The sequence below is a fragment of the Oncorhynchus gorbuscha genome, linkage group LG09 (genome assembly GCF_021184085.1).
Source record: "Oncorhynchus gorbuscha isolate QuinsamMale2020 ecotype Even-year linkage group LG09, OgorEven_v1.0, whole genome shotgun sequence".
NCBI classification, from domain to species: Eukaryota; Metazoa; Chordata; class Actinopteri; order Salmoniformes; family Salmonidae; genus Oncorhynchus; species Oncorhynchus gorbuscha.
The window spans coordinates 67,615,945-67,637,950 of record NC_060181.1 but is presented as its reverse complement, the minus strand read 5'-3'; the positions used below and the strand labels follow the sequence as shown (position 1 = coordinate 67,637,950).

Below are 22,006 nucleotides of genomic sequence, written 5' to 3'. Positions count from 1 at the left end.
TTTTTTTGTCTCAAACCCCCCTCTTTACTGAAATACAGGAAAGGGGATGGACAGGCAGCTGTTTACAGACCAAAATAAACTGCAAAATAATCTTGCAACCTTCCAATATTTTATGAGATAATCCCATTCTATGTGGTTTTAGGATAGTAGGCTGGCAGCACTCAGAGAGCAGCTTTAGTTGATCTGAGGTGGTATTATTGAGTCATAGACTGAATGAACAGTAAGTAGTTCCACCATCCACATCACTGTCTGATTCTGTCTGACAACCAACCAGTTTTATGACTACTGTATAACTGTATTTAAAAAATGTATGTACAGTATCAGTTCTTCAGTTTTGTTTAGTAGTGACTCACAAGGTGCCCAAGCAGTGAGTCACTATAAAAAACACTTGACCAAGTTCGGGTCAATAAAGTACTACTCGACTCTTCTCTATTCTCTGCAGCTCCTTCGCTTAATTCAGTAGTGATTCAACATAGACCCCCACCATCTCTGACACTTTGAAAACTTCTGCACTAGGATGAGATAATTCATCAATATACACTGAACAAAAATATAAACACAACATGTAAAGTGTTGGTCCCATGTTTCATGAGCTGAATTTTTTTTCTCCCAGAAATCTTCAATACGCACAAAAAACAAATCTCCCACAAATTTGTTTACATCCCTGTTAGTGAGCATTTATCCTTTGCCAAGGTGCTGAGGAGTATTTTTGTCTGTCATGAAGCCCTTTTGTGGGGAAAAACAATTTCTGATTGGCTGGGCCTGGCTCTCCAGTGGGTGGGCCTATGCCCTCCCTGGCCCACCCATGGCTGCACCCCTGCCCAATCATGTGAAATCCATAGATTAGGTCCTAATTAATTAATTAAAATATACTTATTTCCTTATATCAAATCAAACAAATCATATTTATTTATATAGCCCTTCGTACATCAGCTGATATCTCAAAGTGCTGTACAGAAACGCAGCCTAAAACCCCAAACAGCAAGCAATGCAGGTGTAGAAGCACGGTGGCTAGGAAAAACTCCCTAGAAAGGCCAAAACCTAGGAAGAAACCTAGAGAAGAACCAGGCTATGTGGGGTGGCCAGTCCTCTTCTGGCTGTGCCGGGTGGAGATTATAACAGAACATGGCCAAGATGTTCAAATGTTCATAAATGACCAGCATGGTCGAATAATAATAAGGCAGAACAGTTTAAACTGGAGCAGCAGCACAGTCAGGTGGACTGGGGACAGCAAGGAGTCATCATGACAGGTAGTCCTGGGGCACGGTCCTAGGGCTCAGGTCCTCCGAGAGAGAGAAAGAAAGAGAGAATTAGAGAGAGCATATGTGGGGTTGCCAGTCCTCTTCTGGCTGTGCCGGGTGGAGATTATAACAGAACATGGCCAAGATGTTCAAATGTTCATAAAGGACCAGCATGGTCAAATTATAATAAGGCAGAACAGTTGAAACTGGAGCAGCAGCACAGTCAGGTGGACTGGGGACAGCAAGGAGTCATCATGACAGGTAGTCCTGGGGCATGGTCCTCGGGCTCAGGTCAGTTGAAACTGGAGCAGCAGCATGGCCAGGTGGACTGGGGACAGCAAGGAGTCATCATGTCAGGTAGTCCTGGGGCATGGTCCTAGGGCTCAGGTCCTCCGAGAGAGAGAAAGAAAGAGAGAAGGAGAGAATTAGAGAACGCACACTTAGATTCACACAGGACACCGAACTGTAACTCAGTAAAATCTTTGAAATTGTTGCATGTACATTTATATTTTTGTTCAGTATAGTTCTAGGAACTGGACAGAAACTTCCAGCCATGATTTATGCCCGGTGCTCCAAGGTTAAAGCCATGACTGTCTGAGTTGGGACGGGAGTCTTCATATGTAGACATTTTAATTGAATGGCTTTTACATTCATTCACCTCTGAAATAAATCTCATTTTGGGATGAAAGCTAAGCAGCGAAGCTTGTCTGAATCCGCTGAATGCTGTCTGAGATTTAATTGCCTTTCTAAATCACAATAATGTGTCCAAATGGTACCCTTTTCTCTAAATAGTGCACTATATACGAAATAGGGTACCATTTGGGATGTAGACAATGCCTTTAACAAAGCCATCTGGTTAGCCTATTTTTTAAGTTATTGTAGCAGTAGCAGCTATAGTAAACTGATTATACAAGATGCTGATTTCTGGTTAATCCCTTTTATGTAGATCGCCTGGCTGAACTCTGGAGCAGTTCATTTATGAGTCACTTCTTCATGAAGCATCGGAAACAGCTCTGCCACTTCTCACCCTTCTCCTCTCCTCTTCTCACACTACCAGTACCAGTCCTTCAACAGCAAATCCTAATGGTTCATGACCTCATTACTCAATAACCTTTTATAAAGATTTATCTAAAAGTCAGAGGAAGAGGGTCTTATACTGGCTGACACCAGACATCAGCCAGAGTCTGATGCTTAAGCCAGGCAAAGAGGGTCTGCCAATGTCAGGCACAGGAGGTTGTTGGCACCTTAGTTGGGGAGAACGGGTTCGTGGTAATAACTGGAGCAGAATCAGTGGAATGGTATCAAACACATCAAACACATGGTTTTCAGGTGTTTGATGCCATTCCATTTGCCCCATTCTGTACATTATTATTATTTAATTTAACCTTTATTTAACTAGGCAAGTCAGTTAAGAACACATTCTTATTTACAATGACGGTCTACCCCGGCCAAACCCGGGCCAATTTTGCACCGCCCTACGGGTCTCCCAATCATAGCCGGTTGTGATACAGCCTGGAATCAAACCAGGGTGTCTGTAGTGACGCCTCTATCACTGAGGTACAGTGCCTTAGACTGCTGCGCCACTTGGGAGCTCCGGCAGCCTCCACTGATGTCAGAGTGTGCTGTACACGTCTAGGAGATGAGTTTGCTGTACTCTTAGAAAATGGTGCTATCTAGAACCTAAAAGGGTTCTTCAGCTTTCCTTATTAGAGAACCATGTTTGGTTCCAGTTAGAACACAATTTCAGTTCCAGTTAGAACACAATTTTTTCTAAAAGTGTCGCTAGGTCAATTTGGATCTGTGGGATGAGTCTATGGGATAAGCTTCAGTAACTAGGACAGTAACTTGTTACATCACAGTGAGTCTGCCTCTTAAGATCTATGGAATGAGTCTTTTCTCTGCTAGCTAGGACAGTAACTTTACAGCACAGTGAGTCTGTCTCTTAAGATCTATGGGATGAGTCTTTTCTCTGCTAGCAAGGACAGTAATTTGTTACAGCACAGTGAGTCTGTCTCTTAAGATCTATGGGATGAGTCTTTTCTCTGCATGCTAGGACAGTAACTGTTTACAGTACAGTGGGTATGTGTCTTAAGATCTATGGGATGAGTCTTTTCTCTGCTAGCTAGGACAGTAACTGTTTACAGCACAGTGGGTCTGTGTCTTAAGATCTATGGGATGAGTCTTTTCTCTGCTAGCTAGGACAGTAACTGTTTACAGCACAGTGGGTCTGTGTCTTAAGATCTATGGGATGAGTCTTTTCTCTGCTAGCTAGGACAGTAACTGTTTACAGCACAGTGGGTCTGTGTCTTAAGATCTATGGGATGAGTCTTTTCTCTGCTAGCTAGGACAGTAACTGTTTACAGCACAGTGAGTCTGTGTCTTAAGATCTATGGGATAAGTCTTTTCTCTGCTAACTAGGACAGTAACTGTTTACAGCACAATGGGCCTGTGTCTGTCTCTTAGGATCTGCAGTGATGCAGTTGCCAGCCGGTCTACAAAGCTGTACTGTACATAGACATCTAATTGAGTACAATGACGTCAAAAATGTTTTCTGGTGGAAAACTTCCATATCTAATTTTGTACCCTAATTTTGTACCCTTGTTCAGATGAGAAGTAGATAAATTGTAGTGCAGTCAGCTATTTAGGCAGAGTGTCAGCTCTTGGTGCAGCTGGGTCTCTCTCCCTCCCTGGAGACCTGTAGTGCACTAGTGCTCTCTGCTGCCTGATTCTAGATACTACTGAATATAGACCATATAATTTCTCATGCCTTAAAATACTGTACCTTGACTCTCATTCTAAGTCATAGGTGTTTTTAGCAATTCTTTATATTCTATCTATTCTTTTTTGTATAAATACACACATTACATGAAGCTTCCCATACTGATGGTATTAGATGAGGCCAGTCCAGTGAAGAAGATGGGCTACCACTAGGTGAGAAAGCACATAGAAGGGATGAACACCCTTCCCCCTTCCCATTACTGAAGCCTCAGGGGTTTACTGTAGAGGTCAGGGGATGTGGAAAGGATGAACCCTCTTCCTCTCCATTACCATAAAACAGGGTTGGTTAGGAGAGAGTCAAACCTGTCCTAAAAGGGGGTTGGGTATTTATTTTACCTTTATTTTAGTAGGGAGTCACCATTGAGACCAGTGTCTCTTTTTCAAGGGAGCCATGCATATACAATTTTATAGAACAACATTCAATACAACATAAAACAAGTCAAATACAGCATGACACAAATTGCACAAATAACATAAATATACAGTGCATTCTGAAAGTTTTCAGACCCCTTGACTTTTTCCACATTTTGTTACATTACAGCCTTATTTTAAAATGGATCAAATAAAAAATGTTCCTCATCAATCTACACACAATACCCCATAATGACAAAGCAAAAACTGTTTATTTTTTATTTATGCAAATCTATTAAAAAGAAAAAACAGACATAGCTTATTTCCATAAGTATTCAGACCCTTTGTTATGAGACTGGAAATAGAGCTCAGGTGCATCCTGTTTCCATTGTCATCCTTTATTACTATCACTTATTTTTTCACCCCAATTGGTAGTTGCAGTCTTGTCCCATCGCTGCAACTCCCATACTGACTCGGGAGAGGCGAAGGTCGAGGGCCAAGCCTCACTGCTCGCTTAACCCGGAAGCTAGCCGCACCAATGTGTTGGAGGAAACACCGTCCAACTGGCGACCATGTCAGCATGCATGCGCCCGGTCCGCATGCATGCTGACATGTCGCTACAGCCCGATGGGACAAGGACAGCCCGATGGGACAAGGACATCCCGGCTGGCCAAACTCTCCCCTAACCCGAACTACACTGGGCCAATTGTGCGCCGCCTCAATTGTGCGACACAGCCCAGGGTTTGTAGTGACACCTCTAGCACTGCGATGCAGTGCCTGAGACACTACGCCACTCGGGAGGCCCCCTTAAGATGTTCTACAACTTGATTGCAGTCCACCTGTGGTAAATTCAATTGATTGGACATGATTTGGAATGGGACACACCTGGGTCCCACAGTTGACAGTGCATGTCAGAGCAAAAACCAAGCCATGAATTGTTCGTAGAACTCCGAGACAGGATTGTGTTGAGGCACAGATCTGGGGAATAGTACCAAAAAATGTCTGCAGCATTGAAGGTCCCCAAGAACAAAGTGGCCTCCCTCATTCTTAAATGGAAGAAGTTTGGAATCACCAAGACTCTTCCTAGACCTGGCCGCCCGGCCAAACTGAGCAATCAGGGGAGAAGGGCCTTTGTCTAAGGCACTGCATCGCAGTGGTAGAGGCGTCACTACAGACCCTAGTTCGATCCCGGGCTGTATCACAACCGGCCGAGATCGGGAGTCCCATAGGGCGGCGCACGTTTGGCCCAGCATTGTCTGAGTTAAAGCTTAAATTAAAAATGGCATCCAGGGGTTTAAAAGTAAAGGCAGCTGCACTTTGATAAATAGTATCACCATAATCATTAACAGCTAGCAAGGTTGATTGCGCAATCTGCTTCCTGCTGATGAGAGAGAGACACGATCTGTTTGTGTAAAAAAAAACTCACATTAGTTTCTTAACAAGCTCATTCATATTTTTTTTAAACAAATCATTGTCAATCCAAATACCAAGGTATTTGTAATGCAGAGACTCTTTCGATTATAGAACCATCCAATGAGTGAAGATATAATCCATCTGAGATAATCTTATGAGAACTTGAAAACAACATGTATTTAGTATGGCCCATATTAAAGCACAAGTTTTAAATCAGTAAAGGTTTCCTACATAGTTGCAAAATGGGACTGTAGCCTTGTGACAGCTAGGTCAGCAGCTGGGGCAATTGCGTACATAATAGTATCACTGTAGCGATCGTTGTCCTCCTCAGATGAGGAATAGGAAGGATCAGACCAAAACTCAGTGTGGTAAGTTTCCATGTTCATTTAAATAAATAAACTGAACACTGCAATAACCAATAAATAACAAAGAGAGAGAGAGTGAACGAAACAAAACAGTTTTGTAAGGTGAAGACACACAAAACAGAAAACAACTACCCACAAACACAGGTGGGAACAGGCTACCTAAGTATGGTTCTCAATCAGAGACAATGATAGACAGCTGCCTCTGATTGGGAACCATACCAGGCCAAACACAGAAATACAAAACAGAACCAAAACATAGAATGCCCACCCCAACTCACACCCTAACCAAACCAAAAATAGAGACATAGAAAAGGAACTAAGGTCAGGACGTGACAGTACCCCCCCCCCCCAAAGGTGCGGACTCCGGCCGCAAAACCTGAACCTATAGGGGAGGGTCTGTGTGGGCATTTCACCGCGGTGGTGGCTCTGGTGCGGGACTTAGACACCACTCCACCTTAGTCTTGTCCCAGTTATGTGGCGCCTCTGGAGTTAATTTAAATAAATAAACTGAACACTGCAATAACCAATAAACAACAAAGAGAGAGAGTGAACGAAACGAAACAGTTCTGTAAGGTGAAGACACAAAACAGAAAACAACTACCCACAAACACAGGTGGGAACAGGCTACCTAAGTATTGTTCTTAATCAGAGACAACGATAGACAGCTGCCTCTGATTGGGAACCATACCAGGCCAAACACAGAAATACAAAACTTAGAACAAAAACATAGAATGCCCACCCCAACTCACGCCCTGACCAAACCAAAAATAGAGACATAAAAAAGGAACTAAGGTCAGGACGTGACAATCATATAGATGAAATCTACAACTTTTAACAGATTGAACAATAGCATTTGTATAAATAGTGAAAAGAACAGGTTCTAAAATCAACCCCTGCGGAACACCGTTAATTCAAGAAATTCTGACATAACCACATCAATCACGATGGCCTGAGTTCTGTCAATCATGAAACCAAGAGAAGGCGTTAGAGCCCAGGCAAATCGAGTACAACTTGTTCATTAAAATGGCATGATCAAAGAATCAAATACTTTTGTCAGCCAAAAACAAGGCAGCACAATTCATTTTAGCATCTAAAGCATTCACAAAATGATTAACAACTCATGTGGTTGCTGTGTTAGTGCTGTGCCCTGGACTAAACCCAAATTGATTTATATTCAAAATGCTATGCTCAGATAAAAAAGAGCTAAGTTGTTTATTTACCAAGGATTCAAGAATCTTAGCTAGACATGGAAGCCTGGAAATGGGACAATAATTATCAAGATCACTGCTATCCCTGCCCTTGTGGAGAGGCAGCACATAAGCTGTTTTCCATACTTTTGAAATATCTATGGGTTACTGCGCCAGCAATGAGGGGGCAGCAGACCCGGCTCCAATTGGTCAGTCCCTGTGGATTGCTTGGTATTTATAGCAAGCACGGCATCAATGACTTATATTTCTGTGAATTGCTGAAATGCAAAAGCTTTGACTACCATTTAACGAGTCAATCTCCCACAGTCCCCGCCGTTCAATGAGATGTTGTTGAATCCGTTTTTTAAAGGTAAGTTTGCTGTTTGCTTGAGTAATTAGAAATGGAAGGGAGTTTCATGCGATCATGGCTCTCTAAAAAATGGTGCGTAGCTGTTACTTGGGGACTGTGAAGAGACCCTTGGTGGCATGTCTTGTGGGGTATGTATGGATGTCTGAGCTGAAGGTTAATTGATTATGCAGGCAATCTGGAATTTTCATCACAGTAATATTTCTCATAAAAACTAGGAGAAGCAGTTACTCTCTTGTCAACCCTCAAACAGGAAAGGCTGGCATACATGTTGTTGATGTAAGTTATGTATGTGCAGTTAAGGCCAAGGCGTGGTGCTCTGTTTTGAGCCAGCTGCTGCTTTGCTAGGTCATTCTTTTCTGCACTATATTACCGGACAGTAATCAAGATGAGACAACACCAAAGCCTGAACAACTAGTACAGTGGATTTGTGTCAAAAACACAGAACAGCTTCCTACTTGTTAGATATTACTGCACTGTCAGCACTGTCAGCATTTCGCTACACTTGCAATAACATCTGCTAAACACATGTATGTGACCAATAACATTTAATTTAATTTGAATTGATTCAACTTGCTCATTGATTACACCCTTTATGTACAACTCCAGTTGAGGTTCAGGTCGTAGATAATGTTTTGAACCAAATACAATGCTTTTAGTTTTAGATGTATTTAAGAACAGTTTATTATTAATCACCCATTCTGATACTGACTGTAACTCCTTATGTAGAATTTCAGTGAGCTCACTGGCTTTGGGTGCTGACATGTAGAGTGTGGAATCATCTGCATACATAGTCCTTATAGCATTGTGTAAGACCAGTGGCAAATCGTTTAGAAAAACGAAGATCAATAACGGGTCCAAGGCAACTGCCCTGAGGGACACTGCACTGTACATATCTGATGTTTAGTGCTGAGCGATTAGTGTTTTTTGAGGTCGGGTCGGTTTTGTTTCTATTATTAAAAAATAATAACGGTTTTCTATTTCGTACATTAATACATTATGCATCATGTGGGATGAATGCTGTAACAACACAGAAAAAAATCAACTAATAAAAGTCACATGATGGCAGTGACTGGCCATTAATGCTTAAAACTTGATTTTATTTTATTTAACCTTTATTTAACTAGGCAAGTCAGTTAAGAACAAATTCTTATTTACAATGACGGCCTACCAAAAGGCCTCCTACGGGGACGGGGGCCTGGGATTAAAAATGAAAAATAAATCAAATATAAATATCCTCTATAAATATAGGACAAAAAACACATCACAACAAGAGACAACACAACACTATATAAAGAGAGACCTGAGACAACAACACACCAAGACAGCAACACATGACAACGAAGCATGGTAGCAACACAACATGACAACAACATGGTAGCAGCACAAAACATGGTACAAACATTATTGGGCACAGACAACAGCACAAAGGGCAAGAAGGTAGAGACAACCATACATCACACAAAGCACCCACAACTGTCATTAAGAGTGTCCATGATTGTGTCTTTGAATGAAGAGATTGAGATAAAACTGTCCAGTTTGAGTGTTTGTTGCAGCTCGTTCCAGTCGCTAGCTGCAGCGAACTGAAAAGATGATCGACCCAGGGATGTTTGTGCTTCAGGACCTTTAACAGAATGTGACTGGCAGAACGGGTGTTGTATGTGGTGGAGGGCTGCAGTAGATATCTCAGATAGGGGGGAGTGAGGCCTAACTTACAGTATGAACCATCATGTATTCACATTACTTTAATCAAATATTTCAGTTGTTGTGTATATTACATTTGTTTTATTTTCTGACTTTATTATTTAATTCCAAGTATTCATCTCATCTCTATAGAGCTGCTGCCTATGCTATCTGACAAAATCACTATTTTAGTAGTTCTTCAAAGTAAATAAGGCATACTTTTATGGCTGCTGAATAGCAACTGTCAATCACTTAGAAAATGTATTTTCAGGATACCTCGCAAAGCATCTGATTTCTGTCCCTCTCGACCGGGCGTTCTCTCTTTTCTCTGTCTCCGTGTCTTCTCCACACAGACCAGACAAGTAGGCGAGTAATTTTCTATTTTATTTTATTTTATTTGACCATTTAGAATACATAAAGAAGCCACACCAGGCAACCAATACATTTACCAAAATTGACATGGATTATTGACATGGATTGACATGGATTATGGGTCATATTACAGATATTAATCACAGTTAGAAGCTTCCTCTTGAGCGAACAGCTAGTTGCTAACCAGTCAATGTTCAGGTCCAGTGGTGACCCGTCATTCAGAGCCCCACCTGTTTTGAGCCTCACCTGAGCCAATAGTGACGCAATTAGAGAACATTACCAACCCCTACTATCTGTATTTTCCGCTGGCTGCCCCACCACCACAAAAAGCACTGAGCTCGGCTGAAACACCTGCATTTTGGAGCTGCCTTACTCAAGAATGCAAAAAAGACACGATTTTTGGATACGGCTTTATTAACTTAATTACTTTTGTTTTACCTGTTTTGCATGTTATTTTGGCATTAATACGTGTCACATATCAGTTTGCAAACAATGTTAAAAAAAAGTGGGTTTGGGTAGGAGAGAGTCAAATCTGTCCGATTGTGATGTTTCATATTTTCAGATGAGAAGATGGGCAGTTTGTAGCATGTGCACCTGCTGTAAGTCTCTTCATCACTAGAGGGCGATATTGCTCCAGTCTTCCACCATGTCTTTTGAAAGGAGCTCTCTGAATCCCAACAAATGTTTCACTGCAATTTCACTTGATTAAATCAAAGGGACACTTGTTTGAGAATGTACTTGTGCATTGAAATTGTAATCAGAAACGAGAAAAATATATCATGAATATATCTCCTCATTATAAAATGAAATGATTTGTATGTCTAATTTTACACTGAGTATACACAACATTAAGAACTCCTACTCTTTCTATGACATAAACTGACCAGATGAATCCAGGCGAAAGCTATGATCTATTATTGATGTCACTTGTTAAATCCACTTCGATCAGCGTAGACATGGATTGAGACATGGATTGTGTGTGAGCCATTCAGAGGGTGAATGGGCAAGACAAAAGATAAAAATGCCTTTCAACGGGGTATGGTAGTAGGTGCCAGGCGCAATGGTTTGTGTCAAAAACTGCAACACTGCTTGGTTTTTCACACTTTTCCTGTGTGTATCAATAATTGTTCCACCACCCAAAGGACAACTGTGGCATGCAATGTAGTCAACACACACTCATATACACACCTGCATCTCACTGAACCTAAGCAGGGTCGAGACTGGTCGGTCCCTGGATGGAAGAACAGATGCTGCTGGAAGTGGTACTGGAGTGCCAGTAGAAGGCACGACCCCCCCCCCCCCCCCCCCCCCAAAAAAAAGATTCAAATGCCACAGAACTTTGCCCTGTGTAGAGTGTCGTTTTTTGTATGGGACGTTAAAAGCGTCTGGTCCTCAATCTGACCATCATGGCCACCTAATTATCCCCAGCTTCCAGTTCGCTCTTTCATCCCCCTCCCCAGTAACTATTCCCCAGGCAATTGCTGTATATGAAAATGTGTTCTCACTCAACTTACCTGGTAAAATAAGGGTTATAAAAATATGAACACACACATATTAGCCTCTTCACCAAGCCACTGTATAACAGAGGAAAATAAAAAGAGATAGTGGAGGGCTATAGAGGTAAAGATAGAGAGATAGTGAGAATACAACAGAGGGTATTAGACATGGGTAGAAAATTACATGAGACCCTAGTCAGAGATGGAGGGGAAAGGCTGCCGCTCTCAATCTACAGACCCTCCTCTTCTCTTCCTTATTCACCATCAGTGAGAATGCTCGCTCAAGCTGACTGGAGCATGAAGAAGCCAATCAGGAGCCTGCCTCCCTGCTTTGTCATCAGCCTATGATTGAGGAATAGTTGGCTCTTCATTTGGAAGGCAGATAAAATGCCAGGTCTGGATCTAGAGAGCAGCCTCTGGGGATAACTGAAGCTCTACGTTGCCTTATTATGGGTTTAAGGAAAACTCTTTAAGCCTGGGGCAAAAACATTTAAATTCACCATCAAGGCTAAGAGAGGAGAACAATAAGAAGGGGCTTTTTAAAATGTCTGCTATGGTGTGGTTGTTTTCTATCTAGTGGGAATGTAACCCCCATTAATCCATCTCTAGTGCTGGTGCTTCAATCCATCGTTACTAGTTTTTGTAAATTCGTCAAGTGGTGCTTGTTGGAATATTAAACCTCCATGTATGATAATTTGTACCTACATGGATTTGAAGACTCGGAGGCGGTGAGTAAGGGGTTGTGGTGGAGGGCTAGATGGTGTAAGCAGTGTTAATTGCCTGTGCCGTGCTGTTATTTTCTCATTGTGTGTATGTGTGTGTGTGTCTGAGAAAGAGAGAGAGAGAGAGGTGCCTGGGTATTGACAACACCATACAACTGACACTGGTTGAACATGCAAACACACACACAAAATGCACTCAAACACACACAAGGGGTCGGAGGAGGGTGGAGACTCAGCGTGTATAAGAGAAGGTGTGTGGATCATGGGGGGGGGGGGGGGGTGGAGGAGAGGGATGCATGGTTCTCCGTGTGATTCTCGTTCTCTGTATGGTTCTCTTTGTGATTCTCCAAGGCTAATGTTGTTTTCTGATGCCACTGAAGGAGAACAAGCTAGATGAACCTTTCATTACTTCGTTCTATATTATTGAACATCCACTGATCTTGACATACAGGACTCTCTCTATACCATCTACCATGTCTTTGGATGACTGATTAGCCAATACACGCTGTAACTCTGTGTGTGTGTGTGTGTGTTTAGCCTGCGGAGCAGAGCCTTAGACCTTCCCTTTAAGGTTGTGATTGCTTAATGTATCATTATGTAGCTCCTTGGAACAGAGAGCTGCAAGTATGTTGTGTCTCATTTAAAGGGACAGTGTCCCACCATTTTCCTTCTGCACTCTGTTGTTTTCTCCTTTCACTATTTCTCTCAGATGAAAGCATGTATAGTACAATCAACACACACATAGGGATGCAGATGATCAGAGAACCATGAAGTCCAAAATACATAGCAGTACCACAATCCTATCAATGCAGACTACACAGTGCTAGAGTAGGTCTTCATACACACAACCATTATACTCAATTGCTATGGAGCAACCCAACTTTATATTGATGTGTGATGGGAATCAACAAGAGAAAAACGTTTTTGGGCTGAAGTGAAGTGAGGGAGAGGTGAGTGAAGGGAGAGAGAAAGTAGTTAAGGGAGGGAGAGAGTAGTGAAGGGAGGGAGAGAGGAGTGAAGGGTGAGAGAGTAGTGAAGGGAGGGAGAGAGGAGTGAAGGGAGGGAGATGGTACTGAAGGGAGGGAGAGAGGAGTGAAGGGAGGAAGAGAGGAGAGAGAGGGGAGTGAAGGGAGAGAGATGCGAGGGGAGGGAGAGAGGAGTGAAGGGAGAGAGAGTAGTGAAGGGAGGGAGAGAGGAGTGAAGGGAGAGAGAGTAGTGAAGGGAGGGAGAGGAGTGAAGAGAGAGTAGTGAAGGTAGGGAGAGAAGAGTGAAGGGAGAGAGATTGGTGAAGGGAGGGAGAGAAGAGTAAAGGGAGGGAGAGGGGAGTGAAAGGAGGGAGAGGGGAGGGGAGTGAAGAGAGGGAGAGAGGAGTGAAGAGAGGGAGTGGGGGAGGGATGGAGAGGGGAGGGGAGTGAAGGGACGGGAGGGCGAGTGGGGAGGGGAATGAAGGGAGGGAGAGGGGAGTGGAGAGAGGAGTGAAGGGAGGGAGAGAGGAGTGAGGGGAGAGAGAGTAGTGAAGGGAGGGAGAGAGGAGTGAAGGGAGAGAGAGAGTAGTGAAGGGAGGGAGAGAAGAGTAAAGGGAGGGAGAGGGGAGGGGAGTGAAGAGAGGGAGAGAGGAGTGAAGGGAGGGAGATAGTAGTGAAGGGAGGAGAGAAGGAAGGGAGCGGGGGAGGGAGGGAGAGGGGAGGGGAGTGAAGGGAGGGAGAGGGGAGTGAAGGGAGGGAGAGTGGAGTGAAGGGAAGGAGAGGGGAGTGAAGGGAGGGAGGGAGAGAGGGAGTGAAGGGAGATAGTAGAAGGGAGGAGAGAAGGGAGGGGGGAGGGAGTGAAGGGAGGGGAGAGGGGTGGTTGAAGGGAGGGGAGGTTGAGGTGAGAGAAGGGATGGAGAGAGGGGAGTGAAGGGGAGAGGAAGAAGGGGGTTGAAGGGAGGTTGAGGTGAGAGAAGGGATGGAGAGGTGGTTGAAGGGAGGGAGCGGGGGTTGAAGGGAGGAAGAGAGGAGTGAAGGGAGGGAGAGGGGGTTGAAGGGAGGGAGCGGGGGTTGAAGGGAGGAAGAGAGGAGTGAAGGGAGGGAGGAGGGGTTGAAGGGAGGAAGAGAGGAGTGAAGGGAGTGAGAGGGGGTTGAAGGGAGGTTGAGGTGAGAGAAGGGATGGAGAGAGTAGTGAAGGGAGGGAGTGGGGGTTGAAGGGAGGGAGAGAGGAGTGAAGGGAGGGAGAGGGGGTTGAAGGGAGGGAGAGAGGAGTGAAGGGAGGGAGCGGGGGTTGAAGGGAGGTTGAGGTGAGAGAAGGGATGGAGAGGGGGTTGAAGGGAGGGAGAGAGGAGTGAAGGGAGGGAGAGGGGGTTGAAGGGAGGTTGAGGTGAGAGAAGGGATGGAGAGAGGAGTGAAGGGAGGGAGCGGGGGTTGAAGGGAGGTTGAGGTGAGAGAAAGGATGGAGAGGGGGTTGAAGGGAGGGAGAGGGGAGTGTAGATTCACACTGAGCAGGGATCTATCGTGCTTTTTCACACTCTCTCCCTCCATCTGTCTTCCTGTAGATTGGTGAAACTAAACTGATATTCTTTTCATCACATTGTCAAAAAATTACACTGTAATTGCACTATTATTACACGGGCATAATCTTTTTCTATTTCCAATACATTTCTCTTTCTGTATGTTCTGGTTAATTTGTGGGGACCACATCCAATAGGTTCATCAAGACCTGGACAAATCGGTAACACTTTATTTGGATAGTCCATCTGTAGATGCTCTTGAGCAGAGATGGACAACTTTGATTGGGGTGGGGGCCACAAAAAATCGCAACTCATTATGAGGGGCCGCAGTTCGACACATTTTTGCCATGGGGTGTAGAGAAAATGTTGCTGCTTAAAGCAGGTTTGCTGCAATTCTAATCATTTTGCCATGGGGCGGAGAGGAAGATTAGTTGTTTTACAGCACATTTTGTGCAATTCTTAACATTCCGCCATAGGGTGGAGAGAACTATTTGCAGGTTTTATATATAATATAATATCTGAGTGAGGAGACTGACTAACAAAATCAGTGCAGTAATTTGACCATGATTACTACAAGTTTAGATAGCTGATTTTACCAATCATAAGATGTTTAGCTGACATGGGCTTATTGAGTTACTATCAATGACTGACATAACAAGAGAAAAACTGGTCATAAACAACCAAATGTTGAATTACCCCTTGTGCATTCTACTTTTCTAACTCGCAACAGTAAGTTGAGACCCCGACTAAATTCCCCCCAAAAATATTGAGATGCCCACCCCAGCTCTACTATCTACAGACTATCAGTAACATTTCAACTAACTAGCTACTAACTCTTATCTGAACCCTCAACCCTGGCCCTGTCCTAACCCTAATCTTAACCCTTACCCTTATTCTAAACCTAACCTTAACCCTTATTCTAAACCTAACCCTAACTGGCACCTTAGCAAGCAATTGCTTATCAACAGATAGTTTGTTGATAGTATGACCATCTGTAGAGTATCTACAGATAGACTATCCCAATAAAGTGTGACCGCTATGTCTTAGACATTTGTTGAATCCATCTCCCCTGTAAGAGGGTGTCTTGTTGTTACCCAGCAGTTGTAAACTTCTTTAAGGCACATCTGCTCCAGAATATTTCCTAATGGTCCTGTAGACTGTTATCGGTGCTTATCACCAGTCTAGAAGTGTTAGAGGCTGCCATTTTCAGACAGTATCTTCCTAGGCGTCTCAACAGATAAGGCATGAGTGTGGCCTGATCCTTGATTGTTTCAAGCCCAGCTTTCTTGCCACTCGTCGATAACTTTCTCACTCGTGACCTAGTAGTGTGAGTGGCCTGGTGGTGGGAGAGGTGGCGGGTGCCTTGTGGCCACTACAAGTCATTTTAGGAATCTTTTAAAGGTTATACACTTCAGGATCTTGTTTGAATTTTTGCATTGTAATTCCAGAAAATGTCCATAATATATCTGTAGTAATAGTGTAATCATAGTGTTTCACAGTATTACTTACCCACCAGTGTTGTGATTGGCAGTGATATTCGCCTATTCATTTCTCCCGCAAAAGCGGCATCTGTTGTCAAAATGGGAGAGCTGTTTTGACTTTGTGGCTGTGTTCTCTAGTGGAAATCGGGTCAAGCGGCTGATGTAGAAATCAGCCGCTTGACCCGTAATTTTCCCGGTTATTGAAATTCTACACTGTTCGCACAATTTAAGTTTATGTGAGAAAACAAGCACTGAATAGTGTAGGGAATCATTGTACCATCTAAACCGATGTGAAATATATTTTCAATAACAACAAATATTGTTTTTAGAGCTGTTTGAATTGGAGTCTCCGCCATGTTAAGGGGAAATGCTACACGGGGCAGATTTGTTTTGAATGCAGCCTAGTACTGTTGCAATTCACCTAGCTTCCACATAGGGGAGAAATTTGGAGACATTCTAGATGTAACAACTTTAAAGTGTGTCATGACAGCATGCCTCTGCCAAGCATGTGAAGAGGCACAAACAGAGATCACATTTCTTCTTAGCTTCAATTCCTTTGTAGTCTCTCTTGACCCACATTCGGCAGACTCAATAACCTTGGTTTCTCAAATGACTGCCTCGTCTGGTTCACCAACTACTTCTCAGATAGAGTTCAGTGTGTCAAATCGGAGGGCCTGTTGTCCGGACCTCTGGCAGTCTCTATGGGGATGCCACAGGGTTCAATTCTCGGGCCGACTCTTTTCTCTGTATATATCAATGGTGTCGCTCTTGCTGCTGGTGGTTATCTGATCTACCTCTACGCAGACGACACCATTCTGTATATATCTGGCCCTTCTTTGGACACTGTGTTAAAACAAACCTCCAAACGAGCTTCAATGCCATACAACACTGCTTCCGTGCCTCCAGTTGCTTTTGAATGCAAGTAAAACTAAATGCATGCTCTTCAACCTATTGTTACCCACACATGCCCACCCGTCTTGAATCACTACTCTGGACGGTTCTGACTTAGAACATGTGGACAACTACAAATACCTAGGTGTCTGGTTAGACTGTAAACTCTTCTTCCAGACTCACATTAAGCATCTCCAATCCAAAATTAAATCTAGAATTGTCTTCCTATTTGCAACAAAGCCTCCTTCACTCATGCTGCCAAAGCCCCATATACTACCTTGTTGGCTGGTCCTCGCTACATATTAGTCGCCAAACCCACTGGCTCCAGGTCATCTATAAGTCTTTGCTAGGTAAAGCCCTGCCTTATCTCAGCTCACTGGTCACCATAGCAACACCCACCCGTAGCACGCGTTCCAGCAGGTATATTTCACTGGTCATCCCCAAAGCTAACACTTCCTTTGGCCACATTTCCTTCCAGTTCATTGCTGCCAATGACTAGAACGAATTGCAAAAATCATCGAAGCTGGAGTCTTATATCTCCCTCTCTAACTTTAAGCATCATCTGTCAGAGCAGCTTACCGATCATTGTACCTGTACACAGCCAATCTGTAAATAGCACACCCAACTACCTCATCCCCATATTTTTACTTACCCTCTTGCTATTTTGCACCCCAGTATCTCTACTTGCAGATCATAATCTGCACATATATCACACCAGTATTAATGCTAAATTGTAATTATTTTGCCTCTATGGCCCATGTATTGCCTTTACCTCCCTACTCTTCTACATTTGCACACACTGTACATAGATTTTTCTATTGTATTATTGACTGTACGTTTGTTTATGTGAAACTCTGTGTTTTTGTCGAACTGCTTTGCTTTATCTTGGCCAGGTCGCAGTTGTAAATGGGAACTTGTTCTCAACTGGCCTACCTGTTTAAATAAAGGTGAAATAAATCAAATAAAAAACATTAATACATCTAGTGTGAGATGTGCTTTAAGAATAATTACATTGATTCAGATGACCATCCTACCCATGCTAGATTATGGAGACATCATTTATAAATCGTCAGGAAAGGGTGCAGGTAAGGGTGCTCTCGAGCGGCTAGATGTTCTTTACCATTCGGCCATCAGATTTGCCACCAATGCTCTTTATAGGACACATCACTGCACTCTATACTCCTTTGTAAACTGGTCATGTCTGTATACCCTTCGCAAGACCCACTGGTTGATGCTTATTTATAAACCCCTCTTAGGCCTCACTCCCCCCTATCTGATATATCTACTGCAGCCCTCATCCTCCACATACAACACCCGTTCTGCCAGTCACATTCTGTTAAAGATCCTGAAGCACAAACATCCCTGGGTCAATCGTCTTTTCAGTTCGCTGCAGCTAGCGACTGGAACGAGCTGCAACAAACACTCAAACGGGACAGTTTTATCTCAATCACTTCATTCAAAGACTCAATCATGGACACTCTTACTGAAAGTTGTGGCTGCTTTGTGTGATGTATTGTTGCCTCTACCTTCTTACCCTTTGTGCTGTTGTCTGTGCCAATAATGTTTGTACCATGTTTTGTGCTGCTACCATGTTGTTGTCATGTTGTGTTGCTACGTGTTGCTGCCTTGCTATGTTGTTGTCTCAGGTCTCTCTTTATGTAGTGTTGTGTTGTCTCTCTTGTAGTGATGTCATTGTAAATAAGAGTTTGTTCTTAACTGACTTGGAAGCTAAATGAAGGTTAAATAAAACTATTTTAAAAAACATTGTCGCCACAAAGTCAAAGTAATTTCCTTCTATGTAACTGCTGGATGGTTTGCTTTGTTGATCAGTCAAAGTCTGACATAGGCGTGACACATCGATTGTTTTGAACTGACATGAAGGTCAAATGTTTTATCATCTAAATGTTGAAAGTGCCTGGGCGACGGAGAGAAACAAAATGGTGCAGTTTGAGGTCATGTGGTGGAGAGGGATGAGGGTGCTGGAGATGGGGGGGTGTGAACAGGTGGGTCTAGGCAGGTGTGATGTAGTTGATGTTTGTGTGATATTGTCGTTTGTATATGTATGTTTTGTATTGTTAAAATAATCTTACCAAGAAATGTACTGACGTGAATATTTGGTTTATGTTCCCATACATTTTGCCATAATGACGTAGTTGTAATGTTTGTCGTCGGAAGGAGACCAAGGTGCAGCGTGGTAAGTGTTCATGATTCTTTAATTACTCAGAACACCAAAAGAATAACAACATGCTTCACATAGCTAAAAAAATACAATAAAATAAATAAAAAAGATCCCACAAACATCAAAAGGAGAATGACAACTTATATGTGATCCCCAATCAGAGGCAATGATAAACAGCTGCCTCTGATTGGGATCCACACTCGGCAAAAAACAAAGAAATAGAAAAACATAGAAATAAAGAAACTAGAATGCCCACCCTAGTCACACCCTGGCCTAACCAAAATAGAGAATAAAAGCCTCTCTATGGCCAGAGCGTGACAGTCGTAAATAACAGTTATTTGTATTGATGGAAAGATTCTAAATGGATCATTTCTGCTGGTGAAATCTGGTCCTGGTACCATTAATCCTAACTAAATTGCCTCATTGGTTGTTTTCAATGTGTTTCAACTGGGTCTTTTAGGTCTTTTTTTGCCAAAATACCCTTTTTGGTTTGTTGTTATGCTCTGCATATTTTTGTTGTTTTCAAAGTGACAGGTAGTGCTCAAGTTTTCCTGTACCTTTTGGTTCAGTGGAATGATATTATTGGCCAATGAAGGTGCTGGTGATATGGATATTTAGTACTTTCTGAATATTGTCTTACAGTGGATTCACAAGTTCTTTACATTCCTCTTTCTTACTCAGAGGGAGGGTCATGACCACAATGATAACAGGCCATCAAACATATTTGTGCTTCCATTGTAGGACCATGGATGCTATATCACAAGATAGAAGGGAATACTGCAAAGGATCTGAGTGTTTCCCATCCTCCTGCAGTCTCCCCAAACTTCCCCTATCCCTCCATCCTCCTGAGTATGGTTGAATATCCCCCTCCTACTGCCAGTATAACTCGGTCTTTCCTCAAACCTTCCTTAGACCCCCCCCCCCATTATGTCTGAGTCTCCTCACCCAGTGTAACTGAGGATCTCCCCCATCCTCCCCGAGTATTTCCAGTCTCCCCCATCCTCCCCTAGTATCCTGTCTCTCCACATCCTCCCCTAGTATCCCCAGTCTCTCCCATCCTCCCCGAGTAGCCCCAGTCTCTCCCCATCCTCCCCTAGTATCCCCAGTCTCTCCCCATCCTCCCCTAGTATCCCCAGTCTCTCCCCATCCTCCCCTAGTATCCACAGTCTCTCCCATCCTCCCCTAGTATCCCCAGTCTCTCCCCATCCTCCCCTAGTATCCCCAGTCTCTCCCCATCCTCCCCTAGTATCCCCAATCTCTCCCCATCCTCCCCTAGTATCCACAGTCTCTCCCATCCTCCCCTAGTATCCCCAGTCTCTCCCCATCCTCCCTAGTATCCCCAGTCTCTCCCCATCCTCCCCTAGTATCCCCAGTCTCTCCCCATCCTCCCCTAGTATCCCCCAGTCTCCCTATCATCTCCTAGTATCCCCCAGTTTCCCCCATCCTCCCCTAGTATCCCCCAGCCTCTCCCCATCCTCCCCTAGTGTCCCCCAGTTTCCCCCATCCTCTCCTAGTATCCCCCAGTCTCCCCCATCCTCCCCGAGTATCCCCCAGTCTCTCCCCATCCTCCCCTAGTATCCCCAGTCTCCCCATCATCTCCTAGTATCCGCCAGTCTCTCCCCATCCGCCCCTAGTATCCCCCAGTCTCTCCCATCCTCCCCTAGTATCCCCCAGTCTCTCCCCATCCTCCCCTAGTATCCCCCAGTATCCCCCATCCTCCCCTAGTATCCCCCATCCTCCCCTAGTATCCCCCAGTCTCTCCCCATCCTCCCCTAGTATCCCCCAGTCTCTCCCATCCTCCCCTAGTATCCCCCAGTCTCCCCATCCTCCCCTAGTATCCCCAATCCTCTCCTAGTATCCCCCAGTCTCTCCCCATCCTCCCCTAGTATCCCCCAGTCTCTCCTAGTATCCCCCAGGCTCTCCCATCCTCCCCTAGTATCCCCCAGTCTCCCCATCCTCCCCTAGTATCCCCAATCCTCTCCTAGTATCCCCCAGTCTCTCCCCATCCTCCCCTAGTATCCTCCAGTCTCTCCCCATCCTCCCCTAATATCACCCAGTCTCTCCCATCCTCCCCTAGTATCCCCCATCCTCTCCCATCCTCCCCTAGTATCCCCCAGTCTCTCCCATCCTCCCCTAGTATCCCCCATCCTCCCTAGTATCCCCCAGTCTCTCCCATCCTCCCCTAGTATCCCCCATCCTCCCCTAGTATCCCCCAGTCTCCCCCATCCTCCCCTAGTATCCCTCATCCTCTCCCAGTCTCTCCCCATCCTCCTCTAGTATCCCCCAGTCTCTCCCCATCCTCCCCTAATATCCCCCCGTCTCTCCCATCCTCCCCTAGTATCCCCCAGTCTCTCCCATCCCACCCTAGTATCACCCAGTCTCTCCCATCCTCTCCTAGTATCCCCCAGTCTCTCCCCATCCTTCCCTTGTATCCCCAGTCTCTCCCATCCTCCCCTAGTATCCCCCAGTCTCTCCCATCCTCCCCTAGTATCCCCAGCCTCTCGCATCCTACCCTAGTATCCCCCAGTCTCTCCCATCCTCCCCTAGTATCTCCCAGTCTCTCCCATCCTCTCCTAGTATCCCCCAATCTCTTCCATCCTCCCCTAGTATACCCCAGTCTCTCCCCATCCTCCCCTAGTATCCCCCAGTTTCCCCCATCCTCCCCTAGTATACCCCATCCTCTCCTAGTATCCCCCAGTCTCTCCCCATCCTCCCTAGTATCCTCCAGTCTCTCCCATCCTCCCTAGTATCCCCCAGTCTCTCCTGTCCTCCCCTAGTATCCTCCAGTCTCTCCCATCCTCCCCTAGTATCCCCCAGTCTCTCCCATCCTCCCCTAGTATCCCCCATCCTCTCCCATCCTCCCCTAGTATCCCCCAGTCTCTACCATCCTCCCCTAGTATCCCCCATCCTCCCCTAGTATCCCCAATCCTCTCCTAGTATCCCCCAGTCTCTCCCCATCCTCCCCTAGTATCCCCCAGTCTCTCCTAGTATCCCCCAG

General features: G+C 44.6%; 1 protein-coding gene across 3 annotated transcripts in view; it reads left to right on the top strand.

The window, feature by feature from the left end:
- LOC124043986 (voltage-dependent L-type calcium channel subunit beta-4-like) overlaps positions 1-22,006 on the top strand; it is a 64,690-nt gene that overhangs the window by 9,571 nt on the left and 33,113 nt on the right. The window contains exon 1 of one of the 3 annotated variants that reach the window (XM_046363220.1): positions 11,638-11,981. The exons of the other annotated variants lie outside the window; for them this stretch is intronic. Within the exon in view, the coding sequence (XP_046219176.1) occupies positions 11,937-11,981 (45 nt within the window). The 5' untranslated portion in view covers positions 11,638-11,936. Of the gene's footprint in view, positions 1-11,637; positions 11,982-22,006 lie in introns of those variants that run through there. 3 annotated transcript variants of the gene reach the window in all.